The 25,038-nt window shown below is 40.8% G+C and overlaps 1 protein-coding gene and 1 long non-coding RNA gene across 5 annotated transcripts in view; one reads left to right on the top strand and one right to left on the bottom strand.

The window, feature by feature from the left end:
• Positions 1-25,038, bottom strand: part of ppfibp2b (PPFIA binding protein 2b) — an 80,940-nt gene that overhangs the window by 4,197 nt on the left and 51,705 nt on the right. For 3 of the 4 annotated variants that reach the window (XM_062420594.1, XM_062420595.1, XM_062420597.1), the window contains 16 exons: positions 23,700-23,849; positions 13,687-13,779; positions 10,218-10,329; positions 7,364-7,425; positions 7,187-7,262; positions 6,986-7,068; positions 6,788-6,855; positions 6,633-6,698; positions 6,485-6,545; positions 6,202-6,249; positions 4,706-4,871; positions 1,190-1,325; positions 974-1,093; positions 731-881; positions 282-393; positions 82-170 (listed from right to left, as the gene is read on the bottom strand). In XM_062420594.1, coding sequence (XP_062276578.1) covers positions 82-170; positions 282-393; positions 731-881; positions 974-1,093; positions 1,190-1,325; positions 4,706-4,871; positions 6,202-6,249; positions 6,485-6,545; positions 6,633-6,698; positions 6,788-6,855; positions 6,986-7,068; positions 7,187-7,262; positions 7,364-7,425; positions 10,218-10,329; positions 13,687-13,779; positions 23,700-23,849 — 1,593 coding nt within the window. The remainder of the gene's footprint in view (positions 1-81; positions 171-281; positions 394-730; positions 882-973; positions 1,094-1,189; positions 1,326-4,705; positions 4,872-6,201; positions 6,250-6,484; positions 6,546-6,632; positions 6,699-6,787; positions 6,856-6,985; positions 7,069-7,186; positions 7,263-7,363; positions 7,426-10,217; positions 10,330-13,686; positions 13,780-23,699; positions 23,850-25,038) is intronic. The other variant, XM_062420596.1, reaches the window with a different exon arrangement.
• On the top strand, positions 1,342-4,288 carry LOC133981754 (uncharacterized). The gene is made up of 2 exons (XR_009925312.1): positions 1,342-3,820; positions 3,888-4,288. It is a non-coding gene; the product is annotated as an uncharacterized LOC133981754 (long non-coding RNA).

The raw sequence follows: 25,038 nt of genomic DNA, 5'->3' as shown, positions 1-25,038 counted from the left end.
TGGAATTCCATAGACATTGGTTTAACTTTACACCGGTGTAAAGCTGTCATTAAACTTCACATCATTAACTATAAAACTCACCACAGTGAGGTACTGCAGCATCTGTCCATCCACTCTTCCTTCATTAAACTGGTCTTTGTACTGAGGAAGGCCGATGTCATCCAACCAGCCTTTGGAGCACAAAATATCACTGTTTTCAACAAGATGAACGTCAGAATAAAGTTCTGTCAGTGTGTTTGTGTGTGTCAAAGTGTGTGTGTGTGTGAGATTTCAGTACTTACGAGTGACCCAGACGTAATCGAGCTCTGCAGATTTCTCGACATGCTTGCTGCTGAACGTCTTGATGGCCAGCTGGAGCTTCTTCCTGTGCAGCGGATTCTTTAACGCTAGTTCCTGGAGACACAAAGAGAGGAAAATCACATTTCTTGTCACGGTTACATTATTCATGAGTCATTTCATTAAAAGGAAAAAAAGAAAAAAAAAAGATGCATCCTGGTGGGAGAGGTAGAGAATATGACAGTGTTGAAGGCGAAACTAAATAGCAGCTTGAAAAGCAGAGGCAGGCGTTACTAAATGCTGACTAAACAGACAGACAGCAACAACAATTGGACAGGTGAATGTAAAAAAAAATAAAAAATTGACAGGTTGGATGGAAGATTATTTTGTCAGGTAAACTAAGGAACGTTTTGGTGCGTCAGACGGATGGATGTGTGTGTGTGTGTGTGTTTACCTTCTCTAGGTCTTGTGGGGTAGCCGACAGTAGAGACTGACCGCTGGTGACCCAGTGGCGAGCGAGGATGCTGTACTGACCGAGACCGATGTCCTCGAGCCAGTCACACACCTGCTCTGCGCTCCACTTAGAAAAAGGTATCTTCAGGTCTCTGACGTGGTGGAAAGAGAAAAAAAGAGTTTTTCAATGAGATTCATGGCTAAAATAGTGTCAACAAAAACTGAACATAGTGTGTTTTTGTACCGCGTGTTCCCTGAACGGGCCAGTCGTGGTCCAGCTGTGGCTCTGAAGCCTCCCCTCTTGAACTCTCCCAGCTCTGGGTCATGCACCTGAACAGGACTACCTGACTGACTGCGACGAATCCTGGGGACGACAAAAATGTGCGTGAGTGTGTGAAGGAAATAAGTTAAAGACTGAGAGATTGAAAAACGAGGTGAGGAATGTGACAGCAAAACGTACTTCCCCCAGAGTTTCTTAATGCCTCTGTGACTCTTCCTGTTGTCTGGTGAGACAGGGGACTGCTGTCCAGAGTCCACTCCGGAAGACAGAGGGGACTGGTCTGATAGGACACACTCCTCCAGCTTTTCTGAATGCCCTGACGAACAAAAACACAGCGACAAGGAACATTTTTAACTTCAGCATCAGCCTCTCTGGTCACTTACTATCACTTAACATGCAGCAGATAGTGATAGTCTACTGGGAACACATGGATACATTTGGTGTTTATGGCCTTATAATTTAATTGTAAATTTGATGCTGAAGCCAATTTTCCAAAAGATGCTTGTACACAGTTTTCCAGAATTTTCCCACAACAATAAACCAAAGACAAAAGCTAAAACAGACATTTGAATAATATAAAAAGCAATCCATCTCTGGTCATTCACTGCCTGAACAATAGAACTACCACGTAAACAGTCATACATCCAACAAATGCAGCGACTACTAAAATAACTACTGTACACACTAAGGTTGTGATGCAGTACCCACCAACATCATAGAGGTCATGTTTTCCAGGAGATCCTGAGGCAGAGGAGGTTAGTAAAGTGAGAAAAAAGCAAGTAGAAGCGAGCATTAGTCACACCCTCTTTATCTTCAGAATAAATGTTCATGCACTCAGTTCATGTTAAGTGTGTGAAGTGGAAACATGCAAATCCATGAGCCTTAGGCAGGTGCCAAACTCCGACCAGATGAAGTCTTCTTGTTGACATGAAACGCATATTTATCCTACAGATAGAGTGAGTGTGGTTGAATATTGTTGGTGTGCAAGATGTAAACATTATGAAAGGGTGAGCTACGGACTGATGAGGTCATGTCACAACCGCAGGGTGATGGGTTTGTTTGTCTTTTCTTAGTGTAAGACTCTTTATCTGCAGCATTGTCCTCAAAACTCTGACCAGACTGAAAAGATAATTCCCTCCTTCAGGACTTTAACAAAGGTGGTGCTAAAATAAACTCACACTAGTGGAGCTTTCATTCAGCACATGTATACAGTGGTGGAAGAAGTATTCAGATCCTTTACTTAAGTTGAAGTATTAATCCAGCAATGTAACAATACTACATTACAACTAAAAGTCCTGCATGTAAAGTCTCACTACAGTAAAAGTACTGCAGTATTATGAGTGATGTAGTATGCAGTATTACAGTAAAAGTACTGCAGTATTATGAGTGATGTAGTATGCAGTATCACAGTAAAAGTACTGCAGTATTATGAGTGATGTAGTATGCAGTATTACAGTAAAAGTACTGCAGTATTATGAGTGATGTAGTATGCAGTATTACAGTAAAAGTAGTGGTTTGGTCCCTCTGACTGATATATTATTATATATGACATCATTAGATTATTAATAGTGAAGCATCAGTGTTAGAGCAGCATGTTACTATTGTAGCTGCTGGAGGTGGAGCTAGTTTACACTACTTAATATACAGATAGCTAGTTTAGTCCAGTGGTTCCCAAACTAGGGGTCGGGCCCCTCCAGAGGGTCGGCAGATAAAATTCTGATACACAAATGTGTTTTCACATTTGTGTATCAGAGATTTATTGAAATGAAACCATGTGAGAAGTTTAGAGGGAAAAATCAGTATTTGGTGTAGCTGTTAACAACTCATAGACATCTGAAATGTGAGCCTGACTACACACTGCTTTTTGTAAGAAACCACTGGTTTCATCTTTAACACTGTGTTGTATTTTAAAAGCCTATTATATTATCCAGTATGTCAAATCATCATCTCAAAAGTAACTAAAGCTGTCAGATAAATGCAGTGGAGTAGAAAGTACAATATTTTATAATTATACTTTGTACGGTAATTTATATTATCACCATCACTACCTTCTTCTAGACAAGCTCCATGCTATTGGTCTTTCCCAACATGCATTGCTGTGCATTAATTTGTATTTTCACAACAGAATGCAATGTGTTGCTTTCAGAGTGTGAATCAGCTTTACTTACTTTACAAAGTTCTACTTGAGGCACACCTATTTATTAATGATCTCCACTCTTTCTTTCTGATTGACCTACACATATCTGCTCTATCATCATTTTGCTTAGATTGCTCATGTTTTCAGTATTGCTATTACTATTCCTTTATTTCCTTTATTTATAGATTGATCTTAGTTTTTTAAAGGTCGTATTTAGTTGTTTGGTTGGTTGCGTGTTGTATGCTGTGTCATTGTTTAGTTATATATCATTATGTCTTATACTATATCTGTTATCCCTTTGTTGTGAGAGTTTTTTTTGGGACCCCCCTTGAAGGCTAGATGATACATCTCAAGGGGCTTATCCCGACATAACAAATGTCTACACAATTTCCCTTTGAAATTTAGTGGAGTGGAAGTATAAAGTAGCACAAAATGGAAATACTCAAGTAAAGTACAAGTACCTCAAAATTGTGATGAAGTACAGCTACTTTCCACCACTGTGTATATGTATATAACAGGAGAGATGATCTGTTTTATTTGTCTCTTGTTTGCTTTGAGCCCTTTCTCGACGTGCTCTGTCTCAGCAACATCCTGATCCAGACAGTCAGTGAAAGCGTGCTGGGTGAATCAGTGAGAGAGTGTGTGTGTGTGTGTGTGTGTGTGTGTGTGTGTGTGTGTGTGTGTGTGTGTGTGCGCGTGTGTGTGTGTGTGTGCGTGTGTGTGTGGGGAGGAAAGGGGCAGAGGGGAGTGGGATAGGATGTCAGGTTGCATCCTTATTTGTTTACTTTGGATGTCTAAGCTAAGTTGAACTGCACACATCCTTAAGCATGCACCCCTCGCCCTCTCAAAGCCCTCTGATTACCCTCCTGCTTTAAGCTCTGCCTCTGTGTGGGCGGATACATGGGTGGCTGTGTCTATTAGCTTAAATGTGTGTGTGTGTGTGTGTGTGTTTCAGTGAATGCTGATGCGAGAGAGCTGAGCATTATCTTCAACAAGCTGTGAGTCATGAGGGAAGCCTAATAATCCCGACCCTAAAGCTGCTTGATCTTCACTCACTCAGCCAGAGTCTGCTCACCTCTGAGCTGTGACTGTGACAGACAATCTTGTTTTCTTCACAAGATAATGACCATGAATTTAGTTTGTTTGTATGATTTCAGAATCAGAGCAACAACATTAGAGAATACTGAAAGTATATTTCCGATTTTTGAATTTCCGTGTGAGCATACGGTACCTAAAGCCGGAGCACTGGCGCTCCTGCAGCGAACTGCAGCCAGAAAACAAACAGAGGAAAAACAGCAATCCGACAGCAAAGCAGGAGAGGAGGAGGAGGAGGAGGAGGAGGAGGAGGAGGAGGAGGAGGAGGAGGAGAAGGAGAAAGGGCAAAGAGAAAGGAAGCAGTTGGAGCAAAGTTAGTTGACAAAGAGTTATTCAACATTTACAGTTTCTAGTCATGCATGCTTTTCTGTTTTTATCGCAAAAGTTGCAGATAGACGATACAAGAAAATGAGCATCTTTCAGAGTTAAAACACTAGAGCGGTTTCAAACGTGTAGATACTCACTCAGACTGTAGTCCTGGTCGTGGTCGTGGTCGTGGTCGTGGTTGTGGACAGGAGATAAATACTCTCCGTTTATTTCTCTGTCGCCGTTCAACTCGGCACGCAGCTCGCTCTTTTTACTCATCTTCCCCGGCAGCGTCTGGTACTTGTTCAGCTCCATGTGAGGATTCTGTACAACACACACACACACAAACACACACAATATGTCAGCTTTTTTTGTTTGGTGTAGTGTAGCACCATTTTGGATTGAAATGTACAATCTTCTTTGCAATAGATACACTGATGATGAAAAGTGGGCACATCATTTTCTGATATAATATGATATTCAGATCAGTCGTAGCTAAAATACTTTAAAACTCAGTGACTTTCGCTATGAGTTTCAGCGCATTATACAACCGATTCCCTCTACATCTGTATACAAGCTGGACAGTCCCGTGTAAATATCTTTCATAGGATAACGTTGGAATCATGATTTGATTTTGCTCCTTGGCTCTGTTGCGTAACACTGTGTCCTTTGGAGGGTGAATGTCTGATGCTGCTGCTGCTATCTGACCAGCATCAAAGTCAGCGAGGCTCTGAAGGAGTAAGAGGAGAAAGGCCAGCAGTAAGAAACAGCTGGGAGGCAGCCGTGACGCCGAGCACTACTGACAGCCACTTCAGGTGGGTCGTGGCCCTTTGTGTGTGTGTGTGTGTGTGAATGAATACGTGTGTAGTGTATATATATGTGTTGGAGGAGTGTGCTCACATAGGAGGTTTTATTTTATTTTCCTCAAAGGGAAAACGTGATGTGAACTTTGCTTGTCATGCTGGGAACAAGAGGTCAAAGGGCAACTGGAGCGTTACATCACAGTCAGTATTACCCACTTAATCTCTCTTTATGAAGGGATTTCAAGCAAAGGTAGAGGCAGAGAGGTAGAGTTTTTATACTCTGAACTGTCTGATCAGTACTTCACTTGTTACTGTCACACCTGCAGTCCTCTTAAGCATTTCAACTACTTAAAAAAAATCTATTTAAGCAAAATGAAAATGGTCAACTTTTAAGTACTTACTGGTGCTACTGTTTGCCACTGGTTCCTTATAAGAAGACTGCACACATCTGCTCATAAATGGTAATTTACAGCCCATACAATGTCATGTTTGCCTCTCTGTGGCTTCATTTCAGAGATATGCAGCTTTCTCAGGGTGGCATCCAAAAGATCAGGTGAATAATTTAATAACTCAGAATAATACAAGGTGAATAAGCAACAGAAACAAGCACCCTATGTGGTTATCATCAACAATAAATATGCAGAAATGTCTTGACTTCTCATGCACTTACATAACAGGAATGTGTCTAACTCACTTTCAGTGTAAGTCCAGCTGATCTGATCGCTGTCAGATCAGGTGGACTTCATCCCTATTATTTATGAGCTGTAGTGTCTAAATGTACATAATGTGTGTCTCTTTATGAAGCTGCGTGCCACAGTTAGGTTGTGTTACATCATGCAGCAGATCAGTACCTCTGCCCCTACATCTGATTCCCTTTCAGCTGGCTGGATCTCTACAGCCTACAGCCAAAACACACACATACACAGGAGAGAGAAAAGGGGCACACACACACACACATAGAGAGAAACAAACCCAGAGTTAGCAGGTTAGTAATCAAAAAGTCAGATTAAAGAAACATTCATTTTCAGAGTTAGCAGAAGCAAATGTAGCAGGTTAGATTAGCTATATATAGATTAGTTAGATTAGATTTTAATCAGCAGCAGTAAAAAGAGTGATTGAAATGCAGTGATAAACCTTTAGTAAGGATCCGCTCTGCAGCTCTTCGAGACTGCTGGACAGCAACCTGCCCTGATGCCTGGTGAAAAACACATCATTTCTATTTGATGAACTGCTTTTCCTTTGAATTTCCTGTGAATGAAAGTGACACACAGCTTCTACTCACCACGATCCATTAAAGAAGCTTGTATCTGCAGTGGATACCAGAGAAGTGTCCATTGAGTTCTGAATACTAGAACAAATAGCACACAAGAGTTTGGATTAAATCTTAAGATGTGAGATGTGTAATGTGTGTGTGTGTTTATGTGTTTATGCTTGTACCTTGAATCCAGTTCTCTCTGGTAGGGGGATGAGGATAACATAAGTGGAGAGGACCCTCTAGATGACATCTGTGCAGAGACAAAACAGAATTTACTTACTTCTCCAGGCGAAACGTGAATGTCTATTTGTGTAGTTTTTCTTTTATTACTACGGGTTGTGGCGGTGGACAAAAAAACTGCATACACTGCGTGACCTTACCTCTGACCTGAGCATGTCAGAGTGAGCTTTGTGTGTGATGGCTCTGAGTTTTAAACTGCCGCTCAGCTCCTCTTCGCTGCTCCCTTGTTGGTGTAAACACAGATGATAGACAAGAGAGGAGAGAAGAAAAGAGGAGTGTTTATCCACAAAAATACGACCTAATAAAGGGTAATGTAAGAAAGAAAAAGATCTAATTTGTACCCTGTGTTAGTGCCATGACCTCCCTCATCTTTCTGTACTGGCCGAGCAAAATGGTCAGCTCCTCTATACGACGGTCCTGTTGATAACAAATAACCACATGGGACCAAAAATCATCAAATGTATAATATATAAGGGTTTAAGTACAATTTTTGTGGTATTAGACAAAAATTGATTTACCTTTTCATCATTTGAAGCTAACAAAGACTCCATCCCCACTTTCAATCTCTGGTATTCCTGGTCTAACAAAGAAAAAAAACAAAAAACAAGGCATTAAAATCACGTAACCTCGAGTCTAGTTTATTCAGATCTAGTTAACGAGTTGTGACGGGCGACAGACAATGACAGCCATGCTAACGAGAACCAACAAGCAAAACAAATACACACTGACAGCACGACTGCCCCGTGCACCATCACCTGAGACAAACACTGCAGCTTCTCATAATGATGGAACTGCTGATGATGATGGTGCCTGTATCAAGAGAAAACCCTGAAATGTTGTTTTTTTTTAATAAAAAAAAAGCTTTTTTTATCAGCGACAATATATAAACACACACACACACACATACCTGGTGCCAAATGTCACTTAACATCCTTTCAAATATGGACATTTATCTTAAAAGGGGAACGCCACCAATTTTATATATTAAGGGGTCAGTTTTCAATGGTTCAGCCTGTTAAACCAGATGTATAATGTGGTGTGAATGCGAAATTTATAAAAGAAAGCCTGCGTCATAAACTGGGACATAAACTGAGGGTAGGCGGACACACCTCTTCTACCCTCATCCTTAACAACGGAGCATCCCAGGATTGCGTTCTGAGCCCCCTGTTGTACTCCCTGTACACACGAGACTGTGTAGCTACTTTTGACTCCACCATCGTCAATGTTTGCTGATGACACAGCTGTGGTGGGCCTGATCATAGATAACAATGAAAAGGGCTTCTTTTCATTGTTATCAGGACCCGATCTGCTAATGTCAGGACAACAATCTACTCCTGAACACCAGCAAGATTAAGCAGCTGATAGTGGACTTTGGGAAGAAGCATGGAAGAAACTACACCCCCTTAATATCAACAGTTGGTGGAAAAGGTTCAGATTTAGACAGAGGTTTAGACAGCTTCAAGTATCTTGGTGTCCACATCATAAACTGCATAAACTTGGTGGGGAGAAAGGCAAGGCAGAGAATGTTTCTCCTCAGATACAGTACTTGAGGAAATTCCAGATAACATCTCAAATACTGAAGAATTTCTACTCCTGCACTACGAGAGTGTTCTGACAGGGAACATCACTGCCTGGTACGGAAACAGCACCTAACAGGACTGCAAAGCCCTGCATAGAGTGATTTGTTCAGCTGACAATAGGCGGTTCTCCACCCTGCCTAAAGGATATTTATACAAGGCACTACGAGAATAATGCCAGGAGAATCATTAAGGATCCCAACAACCTGGATAATGACCCTTTGCTACCTGGAGCAGTCAGGAAGAAGGTGCTAGAAACACCCGGCCAGCACTGAGAGGTTCAGGATGAGCTTCTACCCTCAGGCCAGTAGGATCCTAAATGAGACCACTAGCTAAGACTGCCCACCCTCCAAATTATGCAAATACACATACATTACTCATGGGATTGTGCCTGAATGAGCTTATTTGCCCAATACACTTAATTGATTTATTGATAAGAGTCAGGATATCTTGGCCCCTATTGCTTCAGTTCTCACCATTCTAACCTGTCTCTGGTGAGACCCCCAACTTAATGTGGAAGAGCAAGGCTAAATTGCTGGAGTGCCCCTTTAAATTAACTAGTTGGCTTCAGTAGAGAATGGACAACCTAAAATCAGACTTGTTAAATTACACGGATGTACATAGAGTTTTATACACGCTTATGTCATGGCCACTGTGAATTCTCCACTTTGATTGGCTGGATGGTGTTGATTAACTTTAACTTAAGTGTTCAGGTGGTGTTATTTGTGTAGCCAAAACAAAAACAACAAAAAAGAAAGAGAGAGAGAGACAATATCGTAGCTTCTCAGTGAGAACTACACATTTTTTTGTTTAAAATCATATTTGCATGAATCTGAACATCCAAGTCAACTAACAATAGAGGGATGAAAGAAAGCACCTTTATAATAACATTAGCTACAGTGAAGCTGCAGCTTGAGGATCTGAGGGTCGACTGCAACCACAACAGAAGAGAAAAGAAAGACTGGTCCTGCTTTTACTGTAGGCTTAGGAAGAACAAATCAAATTTTTTTTAAACAGAAAATCAAGATCGAAATGAGTTATATGAGTATATATACAACTGGTATTTTTAATTTGAAGACGTGGCATTTTGTTGTCAAGTGGCCATCGTATAAGCATGATAAAACCCTCCAAGTCTTGTGTTGTGCTGCTCACTGCTCTTTCAGAGAAGCTTTCTGAAGATCACGCCAGCCAGAAGATTTGAGAGGATGTAGTGTCATTGCACTTTGGTTCAGTGAAGCTGGACTGTTTAACTACGAATGACACAAACTGAAGCTCGGCTGTGGTTCGATCTCAAACCAAAACACTCTGCCGCCAGACACTTGATTAAAAGACTGCTTAGCTTCAACATTCAAATTGGACACTTACTGCTGTCAAATATTTAAAATTTGAGCCATTCCCTTTTCCTCTTTGTCTGAAGAGAGCAAACCAGTGAAAAAGCTGCAGTTTCTGAGGCTTTATGAGAAAATCACTGCAGCACTTGACTGTACACTTGAAATAAACAAACCAAAGACAGAAATCTGTTGATGCAGGCAGAGGAGTTTGGCTTGAAATGAGACCCGTTACGGACACACACCATGCCTTACATTTGTTAATCAGCTGCTTGATATACACCTCCTCTACAGCAGAGGGCAGCAGAGAGTCAAGAACAAGTCAAGTGTACAGCAGAGGAGAGAGGTTGATTAGATGTTACAGTAATCAGAGTTGACAGACACGCATATCGCTGGCTCTCACACACGCATCTGCAACTGACAGATCTAGATCTGATGTGACTGGTCGGACCGTCAGCTGTGTGTACCTCTCTCTGCGTTGTCATTGGCCGAGCCGCCTCTGGCCAGCAGCTGAGTCTGCAGGCATTCGATCTCGGCGTCTTTAGATGCCAGGAGGTGCTGCAGATCTGAGATTTCTGTCTGTGGAGGAAGACAGAGTGCATGTCTATGAACAGTGTCAGTCTTCCAGGTCATTGGGTAGCTAGGAGTCATAAGTCCACTGGATTTCATTTGAATAAGAGTATTTTTTTCATCAGGTTTGTTGACTGCTGGGATATCAAGAATTTACATTTTGTGCCTGTCCTGAGAATTATTCAAGTCTCATGGCAGCTGCTGGAATCACATAACGAGGTGCTAATTGTCATCAGATCACTCGAGTAATGATATGAATGTGAGCGCATCTCTCAAAGGCACACACCTACACACTGGGGAGACAAATCAGGCAATGAGTAAGTCCATCACTAGGCTAGCTGAGCCAGATGTGACAGATGTGTGTGATGAGAATTGGTTGTAAATTGAGAATTAGTCTTCAAAACTTGACCAGGGACACTCCTGAGGACACCAGAGTATGGACAGTATCAGAGTTTATCTGAGTCAGGTTAGACCCACACTGTCCCAAATTAGTTCGCATATCTTACTAAAGTTACTCTGATGACTCTCACATGACTGACATGACTGTTTTATGACTTGAACACCTACATGGTGCCTGAAAATACTTGTTCCATCCATCATTCACTTACAACTTACAAATCCAAAACTAACACATCTGCAAAATTTTGTTAGTCGCACCCATGTGTGCTTGTGGCCCCAATTTATACTTGTATATTTTGCTGGTGTCTTTGTTATATAAAATCAGAGGCAAACATGGCAAAAGCTGCTGGAGGGAGACGACAGGTGTCAGAAAACAGGTGTGTACACAGACTAGCATGTTTTACAATGGTGATAAGCTATAAATGTAAACTTAACGCCTCCTGCAGCTGCTTTACAATAGAAGCCTAACAGAGTGACTACAGGGATATGTTCAGACCATTAGTTGGAAACGTTTTGTGTATCCCTACATCACATTTGTTCCCACCAGTTTGACATTTTGAACTTAACACGACAGAGCCTGTGAAGTTTATGTTTGCTAGGGCTGGGCAATAAATCAATATTATATTGATATTGTGATATTTTATAGATATCGTTTTAGATTTGAATATCGTAAATATTAATATTTACAGCTTTTAGGTGTCTGACAATGAAAGAAGTATTTGGGTAATAAACAAAGTGAACATGAATTCAGTGTGATCACACAAACACATACAAATGATGAATGCACCGATGCAATATCACATCAAAAACTGACAGAGAGGAAGCTTCTTTTTTTTTTCATGGTCCCTCTAACGTTAAGCCATCACAGGAAGGACAAAAAGCAACATAAGGAAGATCAGAGGAGAAGGTGAGCTGCAAATGCAAAATTAGGAAGAAGAGGAGGAAATGGAGAGGCGTAAGTGCAAAAGAAGAACAGAAAAAGTGGAAAAGGGGGATCATTAGGAGTATTGGGGGGGGGGGGGGGGGGGGGGGGGGGGGGGAGAAAAAAATAACAGCAACAAGAGGAGGAAGAGGAGGCACCTGTGCGCTGCGCCAGCGCTCCTCCCAGTGCTGCTTCTCCAGCTGTGTGTGCTCCACAGTCAGCTTGAGGCTGGACAGCTGGGTCATGAGCGACTGGTAACACACATGAAGAGAGTAAGAGATCGAGAGCTAGAGAAGAAAGAAAGAGAGAGAGAGAGAGAGAAGAGGGGTAATGATGGGAGGGAGGTGATTTAGAGATGTAGAGAGAAAGAGAAAGGAAGAGTGGAAAAATAGTGAAGAGAGCAAGCCGCAGAGAGGGGTTAGAGAAGAAGAAGAGAGGATGCAGAGAGTGAAGGAGGGAGAAGAAGAGAGGAGGAAGGAAGCACTGTAAGCACAGAGGAAGCAACAGCAGTTTGACCTCCACTAAATTAACCAATAACAAACAAATAGGTGCATCTCAATTCCCTTCATTGATATTTCCCCGTTCCTCCATCTTTGCGTTTACCAGCTAACACGCCCTATTACTAGAGAGCAGTCATTGATTGGACGCTGCAGCAGATCAATCAAAACTTCCCTGCAGTTTTATACTGGAGTGAAGACAGATAACAGAGTAAACTCAGGTGTGCCGCTCCCAAGTTTTATATTTGATTTATTTTCTGGTTCACCATCTAGCTAAACATCTGTGTTAATTGTAGGTGAACAGAAGAACCACAAGCAGCTGTTATTATGGATCAAATTAAAGTAAAGGAGAGTCTTTTTTATATTTGACATACTTTATCGTTGTTACCATTCAGTCACATGTGAGGCTGCAAAGCTCTGAGTGTGACATTTAGCCTCATAGATTATTTTCGGTGTTCAAAGGAAACTCTGATCATATTCTGAGTTATTAAATAATAACTTCACAATCAGAATATCAATAAATACAGACACAAATAATGAATCAATAATATAAATGCATTCTACCAATAGAAACGATATCCATGTGCAGGTGTTTGTTAAACTGGTAACAGGCTGCAGAGAGACAAGAGCTGCTCTGTCACTGTTCATTTAGTGTTAACACAGTGAACATGTGTGCAGGCGCAAAAGTCCATCAAACGTCGTTCCAGCTGTTAAAGCTGACAGCTGATCCAGCTGTGATCGGCCGCTGCCGTCATCGGAAACGGACGTAGCTTTACATGACGCTTCAGAGGAAAAGGAGACGTCTCATTTCTCTAAAAACACATTTCCTCATGCAATTAAAGGGAATTGAGATGCATCCCGTGTGTTAGAAGAGAGATGCTGCTTTCAGGAAGTTAACCTCTTAAATTCTGTTGGTCAATCATTCTTAAGTCATGTTGTGCAACCAGACACTTCAAAGTAATCCAAAAATACTTGTTGCACCTCTGACCACAGCCAGAACCACTGATGTATGCTCTGCTGCACCTGTAACCCCACCCATCGGTGATGTCACAAGGCATTGGAGGACACTATTGCATCATAGCAGCAAAATGAGAAGTTAAATCACTAGAGGTTAGCAACAAAACAAAACAAAAATCTGGTAATTTTAAATTGCTCTTTGAAGGGAAACGTGTGAAGTTTAAGAGGTTAAATCCATAAGCCAGGCAAGAGAAGCATCATTCAGTTATTTTGCATATTTCTCCTCAATAGATTTTCTCTCACTTTTAGAGATTCTTGCCAAAGAAGGAAAAGCCCAGATGAAAGTTCTTATTCATAATACAATTTGCAGCTTTACTTATTGACATGTTTCTTCCAAAGCTCTGTACCTTACTTACCAACTCTGTCATTCCAGACTGTTGGAATCTGTAACAGTATTTTTATCTACAGCTGTTACTAGTAAAACATGTAACATATGAACTATATATACTGTCAAAATATTATATGCAACTGGTCCAGATTGGCTGACCACAGAGATATATGACAGAGGCTACATTTGTGTGTAATTTGTACCTTGGTGGCTCTCAGTTTCCTCTCATACTGGCTCTTCTCTCCCTCCAGCTCATCCACTTTGTTTTTGAGATGCCTCACTTCTTGTAGCAAATCCTGCAGAAAGCAGAAAAACCAAAACACAGCATCTGTTAGTTCATCAATATCTCTGTAAAGTCCAGCTTCAGTTCAAACAGTCATTCAGATGAATTCACCTACATGTGCACAATTATTCTGAAAGTTCAAATGTCTTAAAAATTCTTCCAAACTTCAGAATCAGCAGGATGTTTGTCTGCGTTACTGAACTGTGCACATGCACCACATGTAACATGGGAGGGTATTCAAACATGAGCTTCACATTCAGTGCAGTTATAAAGGTCTCCAGGGCTGGATAGTGGTTAATATAGGAAACATGATCCTCCTGAAACAGACACCACAGCGTGCAGTTATCCACAACCAGGAAAAGGATGAACCTGAGGACCCACAACAGGACTGAAAGCCGCCCAGGCTTCACATGTGCCTGAATGGACATCTACAAAGCCGCCCCTTCTATTGCATCCCCTAAAGTTAACCATGCCATTCTGAAAAAACTGCCTTTTGGCAATATGACGTATTACAGGAACTGTTACATGACCCATCCACCTCGTCAGTGTAGGAGGAAACAGACATGTAAAATGTTGTTAGTAGAGGGAGGACCCGCTGTCATGCAAGCAAACCACATCAAATGAAATAAAACCACAACGCCTGCTACAAAACCCAATTTGACAGGATTTATGAAGACAGTCCAGATCGAGGCTTAAATGTGATTTTCCAAATGCCTCATACACTTGAGGAGCTACTGAAGACTGAGAAAGGTGCATGTTTCAAACTACTGCAGTAAGGTAGTGCAGGAAGAGTTACTTATTTTATTTATTGTTGTACATTAAGCTTAAAAAACCTCAATACACCTCAAATGTATGGAAGCATTTGGAAAGTCAAATAAAAAGGTCTCCATATATCTGCAAGAACCAGTAGAGTAGAGCTTGAGCCCAACATCCTGCAGTACACACACAGACACACTACAAGAGAGGCTGTTAGTTTGATTCTGTGGAAATGTCCAAATACCGGGTGGCGTGTGTGCACTGGTTAAAAGGGGGAGAGGAGAAGAAGAGAAGAAATGATGGGGGAGGAGGGGAAGATGAGTTCATCCATCAAGTCTCCCTACGTGTACAGTCTGTCCTCCATTGTGCGTCCGGGCGTCACATACGCACAGGCTCAGGTTTGAGCCGCCTAGCCCGACCTGAGGGCTGTGGCCCTGGGCTGAGCTGCCTCTGGGCTCTCCTTGGTGGGCCTCCCTCTCCTCCAGGGCCCGTTTCTCCTGGATACGAGTGCTGATCTCCTCCTGAAACTTGCACATCTGCTCCTGGAGCTCACTGATGAGATTTACCACACACTGGGAGAGATGGGGAGCGACGGGAGGATGGCAGACAAATGAAGGGCGGTAGAAGAGGTAAAAAAAAATAAAAAATTGGTGAGATGAGGAGAAAGAAAAGAGGATTGAGTGAAAGTCAGTTGCGAGGAGAGAGGAGAGGAGAGTCAGACATGATTTAATTTAATTTAATCTTGTCAGTACTTGGGAACGCCTGTTTCCATATATCCATCACAGTCGACTGTTACTGAGGAAAATATTACAGAAATGCCAAAAAAATAAAATCAAATTGACAAACTGAAAATCAAATGACATTAATTACAAAACAGTGCAGAGGAAGACACAGGTAACTGTGTGATGAAGAAGAGGAATCCTTTAAGGAATCCTTAAAACAGTTGCTGATTAAGGAAAGAAAATATTCACATACACAAATGACCCACAGGCAAACTGTATGACACCGCTGAGGATCCCCGCGGTCACTTATACATACATATATAAATATTGTTTTCATGAGACATAAGACGACTGTTTTATTCTGCTTGTATAAAATGAGTCACTGGCGAGGCAGTGAGAGTGTGTAAGACAGATGCAGCCTCGGGACAGATGCAGACGAGGCATCGTGCCTCAGTGTCTCACACTGTAGAGATGGTGTGAGAAACAGATATGTGTTTAAAGATTCAACTGAACACACACCCACACACCCACACACACACACACACACACACACACACACACAGACACAGACACACACACACACACACACACACACACACACACACACACACAGACACAGACACACACACACACACACACACACACACACACACACACACACACACACACACACACACACACACACACACACACACACAGTCTTTCTGCCCCACTTTTTTTGGATGCCATGTGAGGACTAATAGGAAAATAGCCATGTGTTAACTTCCAGGTGATTCTGAGGTCAGTGGAGAAAGTGGACAGTCCAGCAGAGTTAGGTATAAGGACTATTATTTAGTGGTTAAACTTGGTTATAGAAACAAAGAAAGGAAAAAAGTATTTGCATTTTTTTCTACTGCGAAATTTAATAAAAAAGAAAGAAACAAAAACATTGTTATTTAACGTGTGGGTTGAAGTATTAGAGTCGGGTCAGGTTATTTGGACTAACTGCACTCTTAAGAGGGCTCTATGAGTAAACTGAGTGAGTTGGAGAAAAAAACATTCTCATTTTTCTAAAGGTTAAAGTCAAAAAGTCAAACACTGAAAGGCAAACAACAAGGAATCCAGTTCCTATCAATGACATCTTCTTCTGATATAACTGAATACATCTGCTGCATTGTTAGATTAATGCAGTCATAATCAACATCCCAGAGATCACCTTCCAAATATTAAACATGATACATATGTAGTTGCTTTGATGCTTGCTATTGAGTGGAAGGCGGTGTCACACCTGAAATCACACCTTTATTCATGCATTGGACAATACTTTTTTCGTTCCATGGTGGAATATTTGAGGGCTCCATATAGTAGAGGTATTCACACACTCAGCATTCAGACACTCAAATAAAATGGCGAAGAGTAAATGTAGTGGACTGTATAATAAATAGGGAATGATTTCGGACACAGCCTAAGTCCTTTGAGCTCTGTTTTGGTCTCCACCAGTTCTGACTCTACAGCTGTTCAAAGGCCTTATCTCATACCTTGTTTTCATTGACTGCAAAAGGTTTTAACTTCAGTGTAATTTATTTATGTTTTTCTTCTTCTATATACCTACCTAATATTGTTTTGCATTCTTCTTCTTGTTTAGCTACTAAATATGGCCCCCAGCTAATTGCTATCTTTGTGTGTCTGTTCTTTACTGTTGAGGTTGGCTTTATCAGCTTATAGCTAAATACAGCTTCCTGCCATAGCTGAGGACAGTTCTGAGTGGAGCTGTGAGAGCAAATTATCACGTTTTGCTGACAGACACATAGTCACTTAATTCATAACAAATATTATACAAACCATATTTATAGTATAGCAGCTTTTATGTAAAAATAACAGCAGGAAAATGAAGTTTTTCTTCAAAGCTTTCTGCCATTTTTTCGTTGTTGTTTCTTCATTACCTGCTGCTTTATACTTCAAATCCTGATTATTTCTCCCGATGAGCTTCATTTAGTTCATGTGCTTAATTGCATCTTGTGGATGTTTGACGTTAATTTCTGAGAATGTGCACGACCAACACTCAAAAATGCAGCATATGAATGAGTAGTTAAAAGCGATTATATCAGTGATCTAACAGGCACATGTTTTTTATTAGATTTTCTGCAGATTACGTTTGACTTCATGAGGAATGCTCTTTTTTATTTTCATCTGAAGTATCCTTAAAATAACGTTTTTAAGAAGAAGACATGTTCATTTTATAACAGGACAAATCTTCCAGTCACAGAGTAGCTCATAAATTTACTGTTGTGATTTCTTAATTAATAAACTCGACTTTGTTAAAAGTCCAGCACGCGTTATCTAACAGATGGTAGATGTGATCCGTCTTTCAGCACACCATTACAGGCTTTTAAACCTCTATGTAACAGCTCAACCCTGAACATCGGGGTTATTATAAGAATCCTGAACTCAAGCCAAGTCTGGTCCCAGTAGAAATAGGGCCATGACCCAGAATTTAGACCTGTCAGAGCTAGACAGGAAGAGGGAGAGAAGATTAGAGTCGCTGCAGACAGACGAGAAGGATCAACAACAGAACACTGTCTGTAATTTCAACCTTTTCACATAAAAAAAAGCAAAAGCGTGGTTATCAAACTACAAACCCTTTTTCCTGAAGAGTTGATGTTTTAGTAATTCAAGGTCTTCCTGTGACAGCAGTGAGATTGTGTTTGGTGCTCCTGTGGTTTCCTGAGGTGAAAGTGTTTGGCCCCCAGGAATGCTTAGAACGGATGCCTACCATTCCTTTTGCCAACCAACCGGAGCCTTGCAGCTGTTACTAACCCCACACACACACACACACATACACATACACACACACTTTCCTGACAAAAATGAAAGGCCGGCGTCCGTTACCATCGTGACGTCACATGAAAAGCAAAACACCGGCACTGTACATCGGATACGTTGGATATGGGTGTGTCATCTCATTACTGTGCTAACGAAGCATCGACTTGTCAATGTTAAAACACTCTATCAGACGACACAGACGCAGATCTGATGGGAACATCTCAGCAGTGGAGCCATAAGCTCAGAGATTCAGCCCTGTGAGCCCAGCATGCCACTGTGAATATACTTAATATCTGTCACAGTCTGACAAAAACACAAGACAGACTGATGATTGTGAGATGAGTGAATGTTCAGCAAACCACACGCTCTCAATTTAGCTTTTCTTGCAACACAAACTAGAGCTGAAGGGTAATACACTGTATGTGATAAGTATTAATTGATTCAGCAGCCTGAGTCAGGACAGTAGACAGAGAAAGATGACTGTCTGTAGATGTTTTAAAGGATAATTACAGTTCATAACAACATGGGCCTTACTTTTGTAGTTTTGATCATTCCTGTAGGTAATGGCAGTGAAGTTAATTGCTGAGATGTAGGAACTTGTCTATGCTGTCTGAGGTTTTACACAAACATCTAGGTTAGTCAAACTAATTGAAAGATAAATAAAGTCAGCCTTAATCATCCATCACATTTTTCACACCAAGGATCCTGGTTCAATCCTGGTTGGTTTGTCTCTTCTGGCCTGCTGTAAAAACTCTGTGGACCCACCCCCTATGTAGATATAAAGGCTGATTCTAGGCTAAGGAAAACATAATGATTCTTATTTCAGGTGATTATACACTAATTAAAACACACTTAGGAATATTATATTTAATTTCTGCCTTGTCTGTTCAACTAGATGCCATTAAATTCTACACACTGCACCTTTAATTTAGCTAATAACCATGCTAACATTTGCTAATAAGCACAAAACAAAAATATACCTGAGGACATAATACATTTTTAACCTGATGATGATACTAGATGAAAAATTAATGGATCACTGTAGTTATTACAATTCATCCTGAGGAGAACATCTGATCCTAATGTTATTCAAATCCATCCAATAGAAGTTGATACATTTCAACCTGGAACAATTTAATAAACTGGAACTATCTTTAATCAGCCACTGTTATCCTTGTGCTTCAGTAGTGATTTATTGGAAACACAATGTACTGTTTAAAAATATGGCTTCCTGCGGGGGGCAAAGATATTCCATGTGAGTTTTGTACAAGAGACAGAAATGTTATGAGAAGAGTCAGATCACATGGTGGTTTTTCTCACAAAGGCAGACATCGCTGACAGTTACGTCCTGCAGGATTTGTGGTGTGAATGTCCCGCATGTTCACTTTGTGTGTGTGAACCTTCCAGGACACAAACCAATATTTCCACAGTCCACCCTGTCATTTTTCATTTCAATGTCTGTCTGTCATTGTCTCTCATCTTGTCCCTCTGTTGCTTTTCTTCCTTTTCTCTCCACTTTCTGTCCTCTCTGACACACACACATTTACACAGCCAAACCACAAGAGCAGCTTCAGTATCTTGCGGTGCCATGGGCAGCATCTGGGTGTCACAATGAACAAAGTCTACACAAAGAAACTAGTGAAGACAAGCAAAAAACTGCTCAGCTAGACTTGGGTAATGTGTCTTTGTTTCGACATACAAACATCCAAATACAAAAAGTGATGTTTACTTCAACTGGTGAAATAATATGGTATAAACCTAGGACTGTAAACCTAGACCCTACCCAAGTTTTAATGGTGGACAGACAGGGGTCAAGACTTTTAGGACTTATTCATTTCACTTGTTTCTGATGTTTCATCTGCAATGTTCACTTATAGTTTGTTTTCAGTCATCTGCAGAGTGTTGTTGAAACCGTCTGCGGAGACTATTTTGATGTGTTGTGGCTTGTTTCAGAGACTCAAACTGAAGTTTGTTCTGCATCCAGACACATTTAATTATTACCTCTGCCAGTGAAGTTGGATGGTGGACGGGGGGGGGGGGGGGGGGGGGGGGGGGGGGGGGGGGGGGGGCTTGTTTTCAACGTTTGTCTCTTTAGTATCTGCGTGACAGATTTGGCTGAAATATCGTGTTTGGGGACAACCACTTTTTCAACTGATTGGACGATACTGGATCATTTGAACTTCAGCCATGAAAAACAAAATGAGCTGGTGGGAAAGCCCAACGTCTCGTTGATTTAGTGGGAAAACAAAAAACCTGAAAGACAACAAATGAACCGTTTAGGACTGTAGCATTGGAGTATGGAGAATGGTTTGGAGTTGGCAGAGGTTTTACCAACACCAGAGTCTGTAGTGCAAGATGAAACTTTCTTGGTGAAACACTGAACTAAAAGTATGAATTTGTTCATATAGTAAACTGAATAAGGAGTTGTGAGAAGCTACTGTTTTATGGATGGCAATGTGGGTCTGTCGGACAGTCCATCACATCAGTTGGTCCATCACTCTTGTCCAGACTGAAATAGTATGACAACCGTTAGATGGATTGGTTTGAAGTTTTGTGCAGACTTTCATGGTCCCCAGAAGATGACTTGTCATATCTTTGATATCTTCATTTTTCATCTACTTTCCATAATCAGCTCACAATTTCATTTTGTCCAAAACTTTGGATTCTGATTAAATACCTCCCTGTGCCTCCATGCCTATCTGTTTGACTTGATGTCACATGACCATATAATGTGTTTTATGACTACCCTGAAGAAGAACACAAGCCAAAATGCATTGGTCTATTAATGGCGTTGTTCTATACTAAGATAAGTATTGCCGGATCTTTGACTTTTTAAAATATTAGTATGCTAACATGCCAAACCAACACAGTGAATATGGTCATCGTTATACCTACTTAACACCAACATGCTGGCATTATTATTGTTAGCATCTTAGCATATTCAAGTGAGCATTTAACTCAATTATAACCCCACAGAGCTGCTAGCATGGCTGTAGACTCTAGATCTTGTTTTAATTGCAGTGGATATTAGTTTTTGTTCACCTCTGTGGTGGTAACGATGGTCAGTTGCTTGGTTAGTTAGCTGGGTGGTTTGTTTGGGTCGGTCCATCCAACGCTTTGTTCCAGATCAATTTAGCACATTAACTTACAGGCAGCTGCTATGGATACTCAGCCTCCAGCTGCCAGTGAGGCTGTAGAGTTTAAGTCATGTTTCCCTGTAATAATAGGACCCATGTATTTTCACAAAGCTCTTTACACTACAAGTCTGAGCTAAGAAAGCTTTAATAAAATGTTCAGTTTTCCATCAGTCTAGTATTATTCGGATTGTGTTGATAGTTAAATGCAATCCATTCTTGTTGCTAAGTGTTTCGACACAGTCCATGCCGCGGGTGAATTAGCCGTCACCTCCACACTGACCAGCTGACAACTCTGAAGCTGATGACAGATCTGTGAGCAAACCGGGTTCACGTCAAACACACATTCCACTCCCATAAGTGGGATCTGTCAGCAGCTAACAGGTGACATCACAAAAACATGAATTAAGGGGAATTGAGTAGTATGAGTGAAAGCAGGTTTGTTGGCATGAGCCATTACTTGATGATTGAAACAAAAGAGCAGAACCTTGAGAAACTCAAACTTTATCTACACACAATACTAAGAAGTGTTTCATTTTCAAGTGACTTCTGGAAAGCACAGTGCAATAACACCATGGCAAGACAAGACAAGAAGTGAAAAAACTAAAAAAGTTTGAAAGTAGATGTAGCAGATAGATACTTTAAGCCAGGAAAATCTAGGTATTTTGTGTACCACACAATCATCTCAATCTGTGTCCACTTCCCAAACGCTTAAAGGGGAAAGTTCCATGTCTGAGAAACCATCTATTTTGGCCGGAGTTGTGGCGGATTATTGTGACCACAGCAGTCAGTGGTGAAAGTTTTAACTATTCCCTTTAGCTGAGAAACAGTGAAAACATTGAAAACGGATAAACAACTGACATACATCCTTATACAGCATGTCTGAGAGTCGGCCTCATGCGTCCCTAAATAAACCCTGATGGTAATGGAATGTGATTGTTTTCCTTTAGCTTGCAGACAATGAAGACAAGAGAAATATGCCAATAGTCTCTTTTTTTGCATGTGTGTCATTTTATGTTTGGTATGCAGTGTTTCCTCTAGGTTGACTGCTTTGGGGGGTGGAGGTGGGGGGTACAGGGGGTGCGCTGCTGCAGAAGGGGGAAATAGGGAAAACATATGGTGTGAATATAATTGGCTTGTTTCAACAATAATGACAAAAACATGGTCATTGTAACTTTTATACTGTACACTGTGTACATTATGTACTTCCTTGTGTAGTGTGCATATTTCGACAGGACAGTGTTGTCTCAAATCAAACACGGCCATTGCGCTTACCGGAAATGACGATTAGCAAGTTAGCATTTGCATTATCGTTCGTGGCACCAAATCATTACAGCCTGCTAAATTAAACCAAGAAACCTACTGATGGCTTATCTGTCAACAGTATAGTGGTGCTTAGTGCAATAAACACATGTATAATGCATTTATATAATGCAGTGATGTTCACAATGTTACAACGTCCTTGGCCACCATTTCCAGTTTGAAAAGTGATCCCTTCTCTTCTGCTACGTAGCCAAGATGGTGACCATTGAGGGTGTGAAGTGTCCATAGTTCCACACTCAACTTTTTGACCGTTTTGAGTGCACCATCCGGGTACTCATAGTGCACTGCATGTTTCCATACTTCTCAGTGTGAATGCACTAAAGCACTCATAATATGAAGTAGAAGTACAGAAGTAAGCTATTTGACACACAGCATTTGATAGATACGTGACAGTGTTAGCGGTAGTTTTACCCACTGAGAGAACAGGAACAAAGACTTCAGCAGTGTATTAATATCTGTGTCTATTGCATGTGTAAGTTTAGTTTATATTTCTTGACTGTGACTGATAAATGTTCCAAGACATATGATCATACAACAAACTAACATCAAGAACACAACACAGCATTAGGGCTGGGCCATGTACAGTACAGTATGTAACATTAATTCATTATTATTAATGTTATATAATGTGATACAGAACATTTTCTATGAAGTTAACTGGGAAAACCTTGAAATAATGACAAATAATAAAATAACCAGACAGGAATGTTTGTTTTTGGCCAGGTTACATACCGGATGAATCAAGATATGATATATTAACGTTAAAATCTTGTATATCCGATATTGCAATTGAGCTGTCGTGTTCATTGATTTGCAACACTGCCCACAGAGGTCTAAATAAACTGTATAAAAATCTCTATTCTATCGTCACATGTTAGATATGGTTAAACTGCCAAACCCTACGCAGCATTAAACTAATGTGTGTTGGATGATAATCTGGAACATTTTTAGATGTATTTTTGGTAGCATCAATGGCACATACTGTATGCATACATATTTAGTGGAGACTTTTCATTCAGACAAATGCAGCGGGGATCTTTTCCTGTAGCACATTAACTATGAGAGCGATTCAAGCTGTTAATCCCTGGATCAAAAACGCAGCACTTCTGCTCTTGTTGAATGTGTCGAACAGCGTTAGCTCAATGAAACACACAACCGCACACACACACACACACAGGTCTGTTGACTCTCAATACCTCGGCTTTGTTCTGCTTTGTTTCCATGGGATCTTGCGGGTGCGTGATGTCGTGCGTATCCTCCATGCTGACCAGCTTCAGTTTGAGGTAAGAAACCTCGTCCATCAGATCCAACTTCTGGGTCTCGAGAGAGGTCCTGCTCATCAGCTCCTGAGAAACAAACACACACATATACGCTGTAGGTGACACGCAGAAAAAATTAAATAAACAAATACACACACAAGTGAATGAAATCACATACAGCTATGAGAGAGCAGGATAGTGAGAGTTCAGCATGTTACTCCACTCAGTACAATGTTCTTCCCACACTGAGAGACCAGGCTAGGCTGGGGGCCCAGACCCCACAAAGCTAAATATACACACTTACACACACACACACACTCACACTGACTCTATTAATATATCCCTGTGCTTCTTTGGTATGGGAGAGAGAAAAAGAAAGTGCGTCTAAAAAAGAAAGAGAGGACATGCAGGCCACAGGACATGAAGAAGTGTGAGTGTTTTCTCTCAGTCACACAAAAACACCCTCTCTGTCTTTGCCAGCAGTCAGTGTGTCTGTTGCTTTCGTTTCCTTAACTAAACTACTTCTAATCCCACTTCCTCTTTTCTACGGTAAAGTCAAACTTGCCTGAGTTTGTTTCTTTAAGCCTCTGACATCCATCATCTCGCTCCGCACTAGTTGAGATAAAATATTTCAGGGGCAAATGGAAAAGAAAACAGTTCGCCCACTAGTTTGATAAACCAGGTTTGAAAGCTTTGGGCTCAACCGTTCCCTCTCGGTTGTCATTTTATACCATAAAATACTCAAGGTCCATTAATCCAACTAAAGAAAACAGACACATAAACTCATGTTGATGGAAAGACATTTTTAAAAGTAAGTCAAGTTCTTGTCAATGAAATCAAGGAGAGTAGCTGACCAGGTTGATCTTTAATGGATGTTTTGATCTCAATGTTTTTAAAGAAAATTGAACATTTATGACACAGAATGTCTTTTTAAGGTTGCAGAATAACTCTGAATAATACCGAGCTGTTGTGCAATACATTTTGAGATGTTGCAATGTCTTTGAGACAGAGAGAAACTAAGGTCAGTGACTTCTCATGCAAACCTAAACTGGAACAAATGAAAACATAAAGAAGTTCATTAGTGCTTTTGTATGTCAAACTTTCAGGCTGCATTTTCATGTGTGCTTAGAGTTTAATATTGCACTTAGACGAGAAAGAGATCTATCATAAATTTGTAGTTTCAAAGTCTGAGTCACTTGAGTGGTTTTCTCAGACATGACAAAGGCACAGAGGACAACATGCAACAGTTTTTTAAGAGCAGATCTCCTAATGATGA

This window comes from Scomber scombrus, chromosome 6 (assembly GCF_963691925.1).
Source record: "Scomber scombrus chromosome 6, fScoSco1.1, whole genome shotgun sequence".
NCBI lineage: Eukaryota > Metazoa > Chordata > Actinopteri > Scombriformes > Scombridae > Scomber > Scomber scombrus.
Note: the sequence above shows the minus strand (reverse complement) of the source record. Positions and strands in the feature narration are given on the sequence as shown.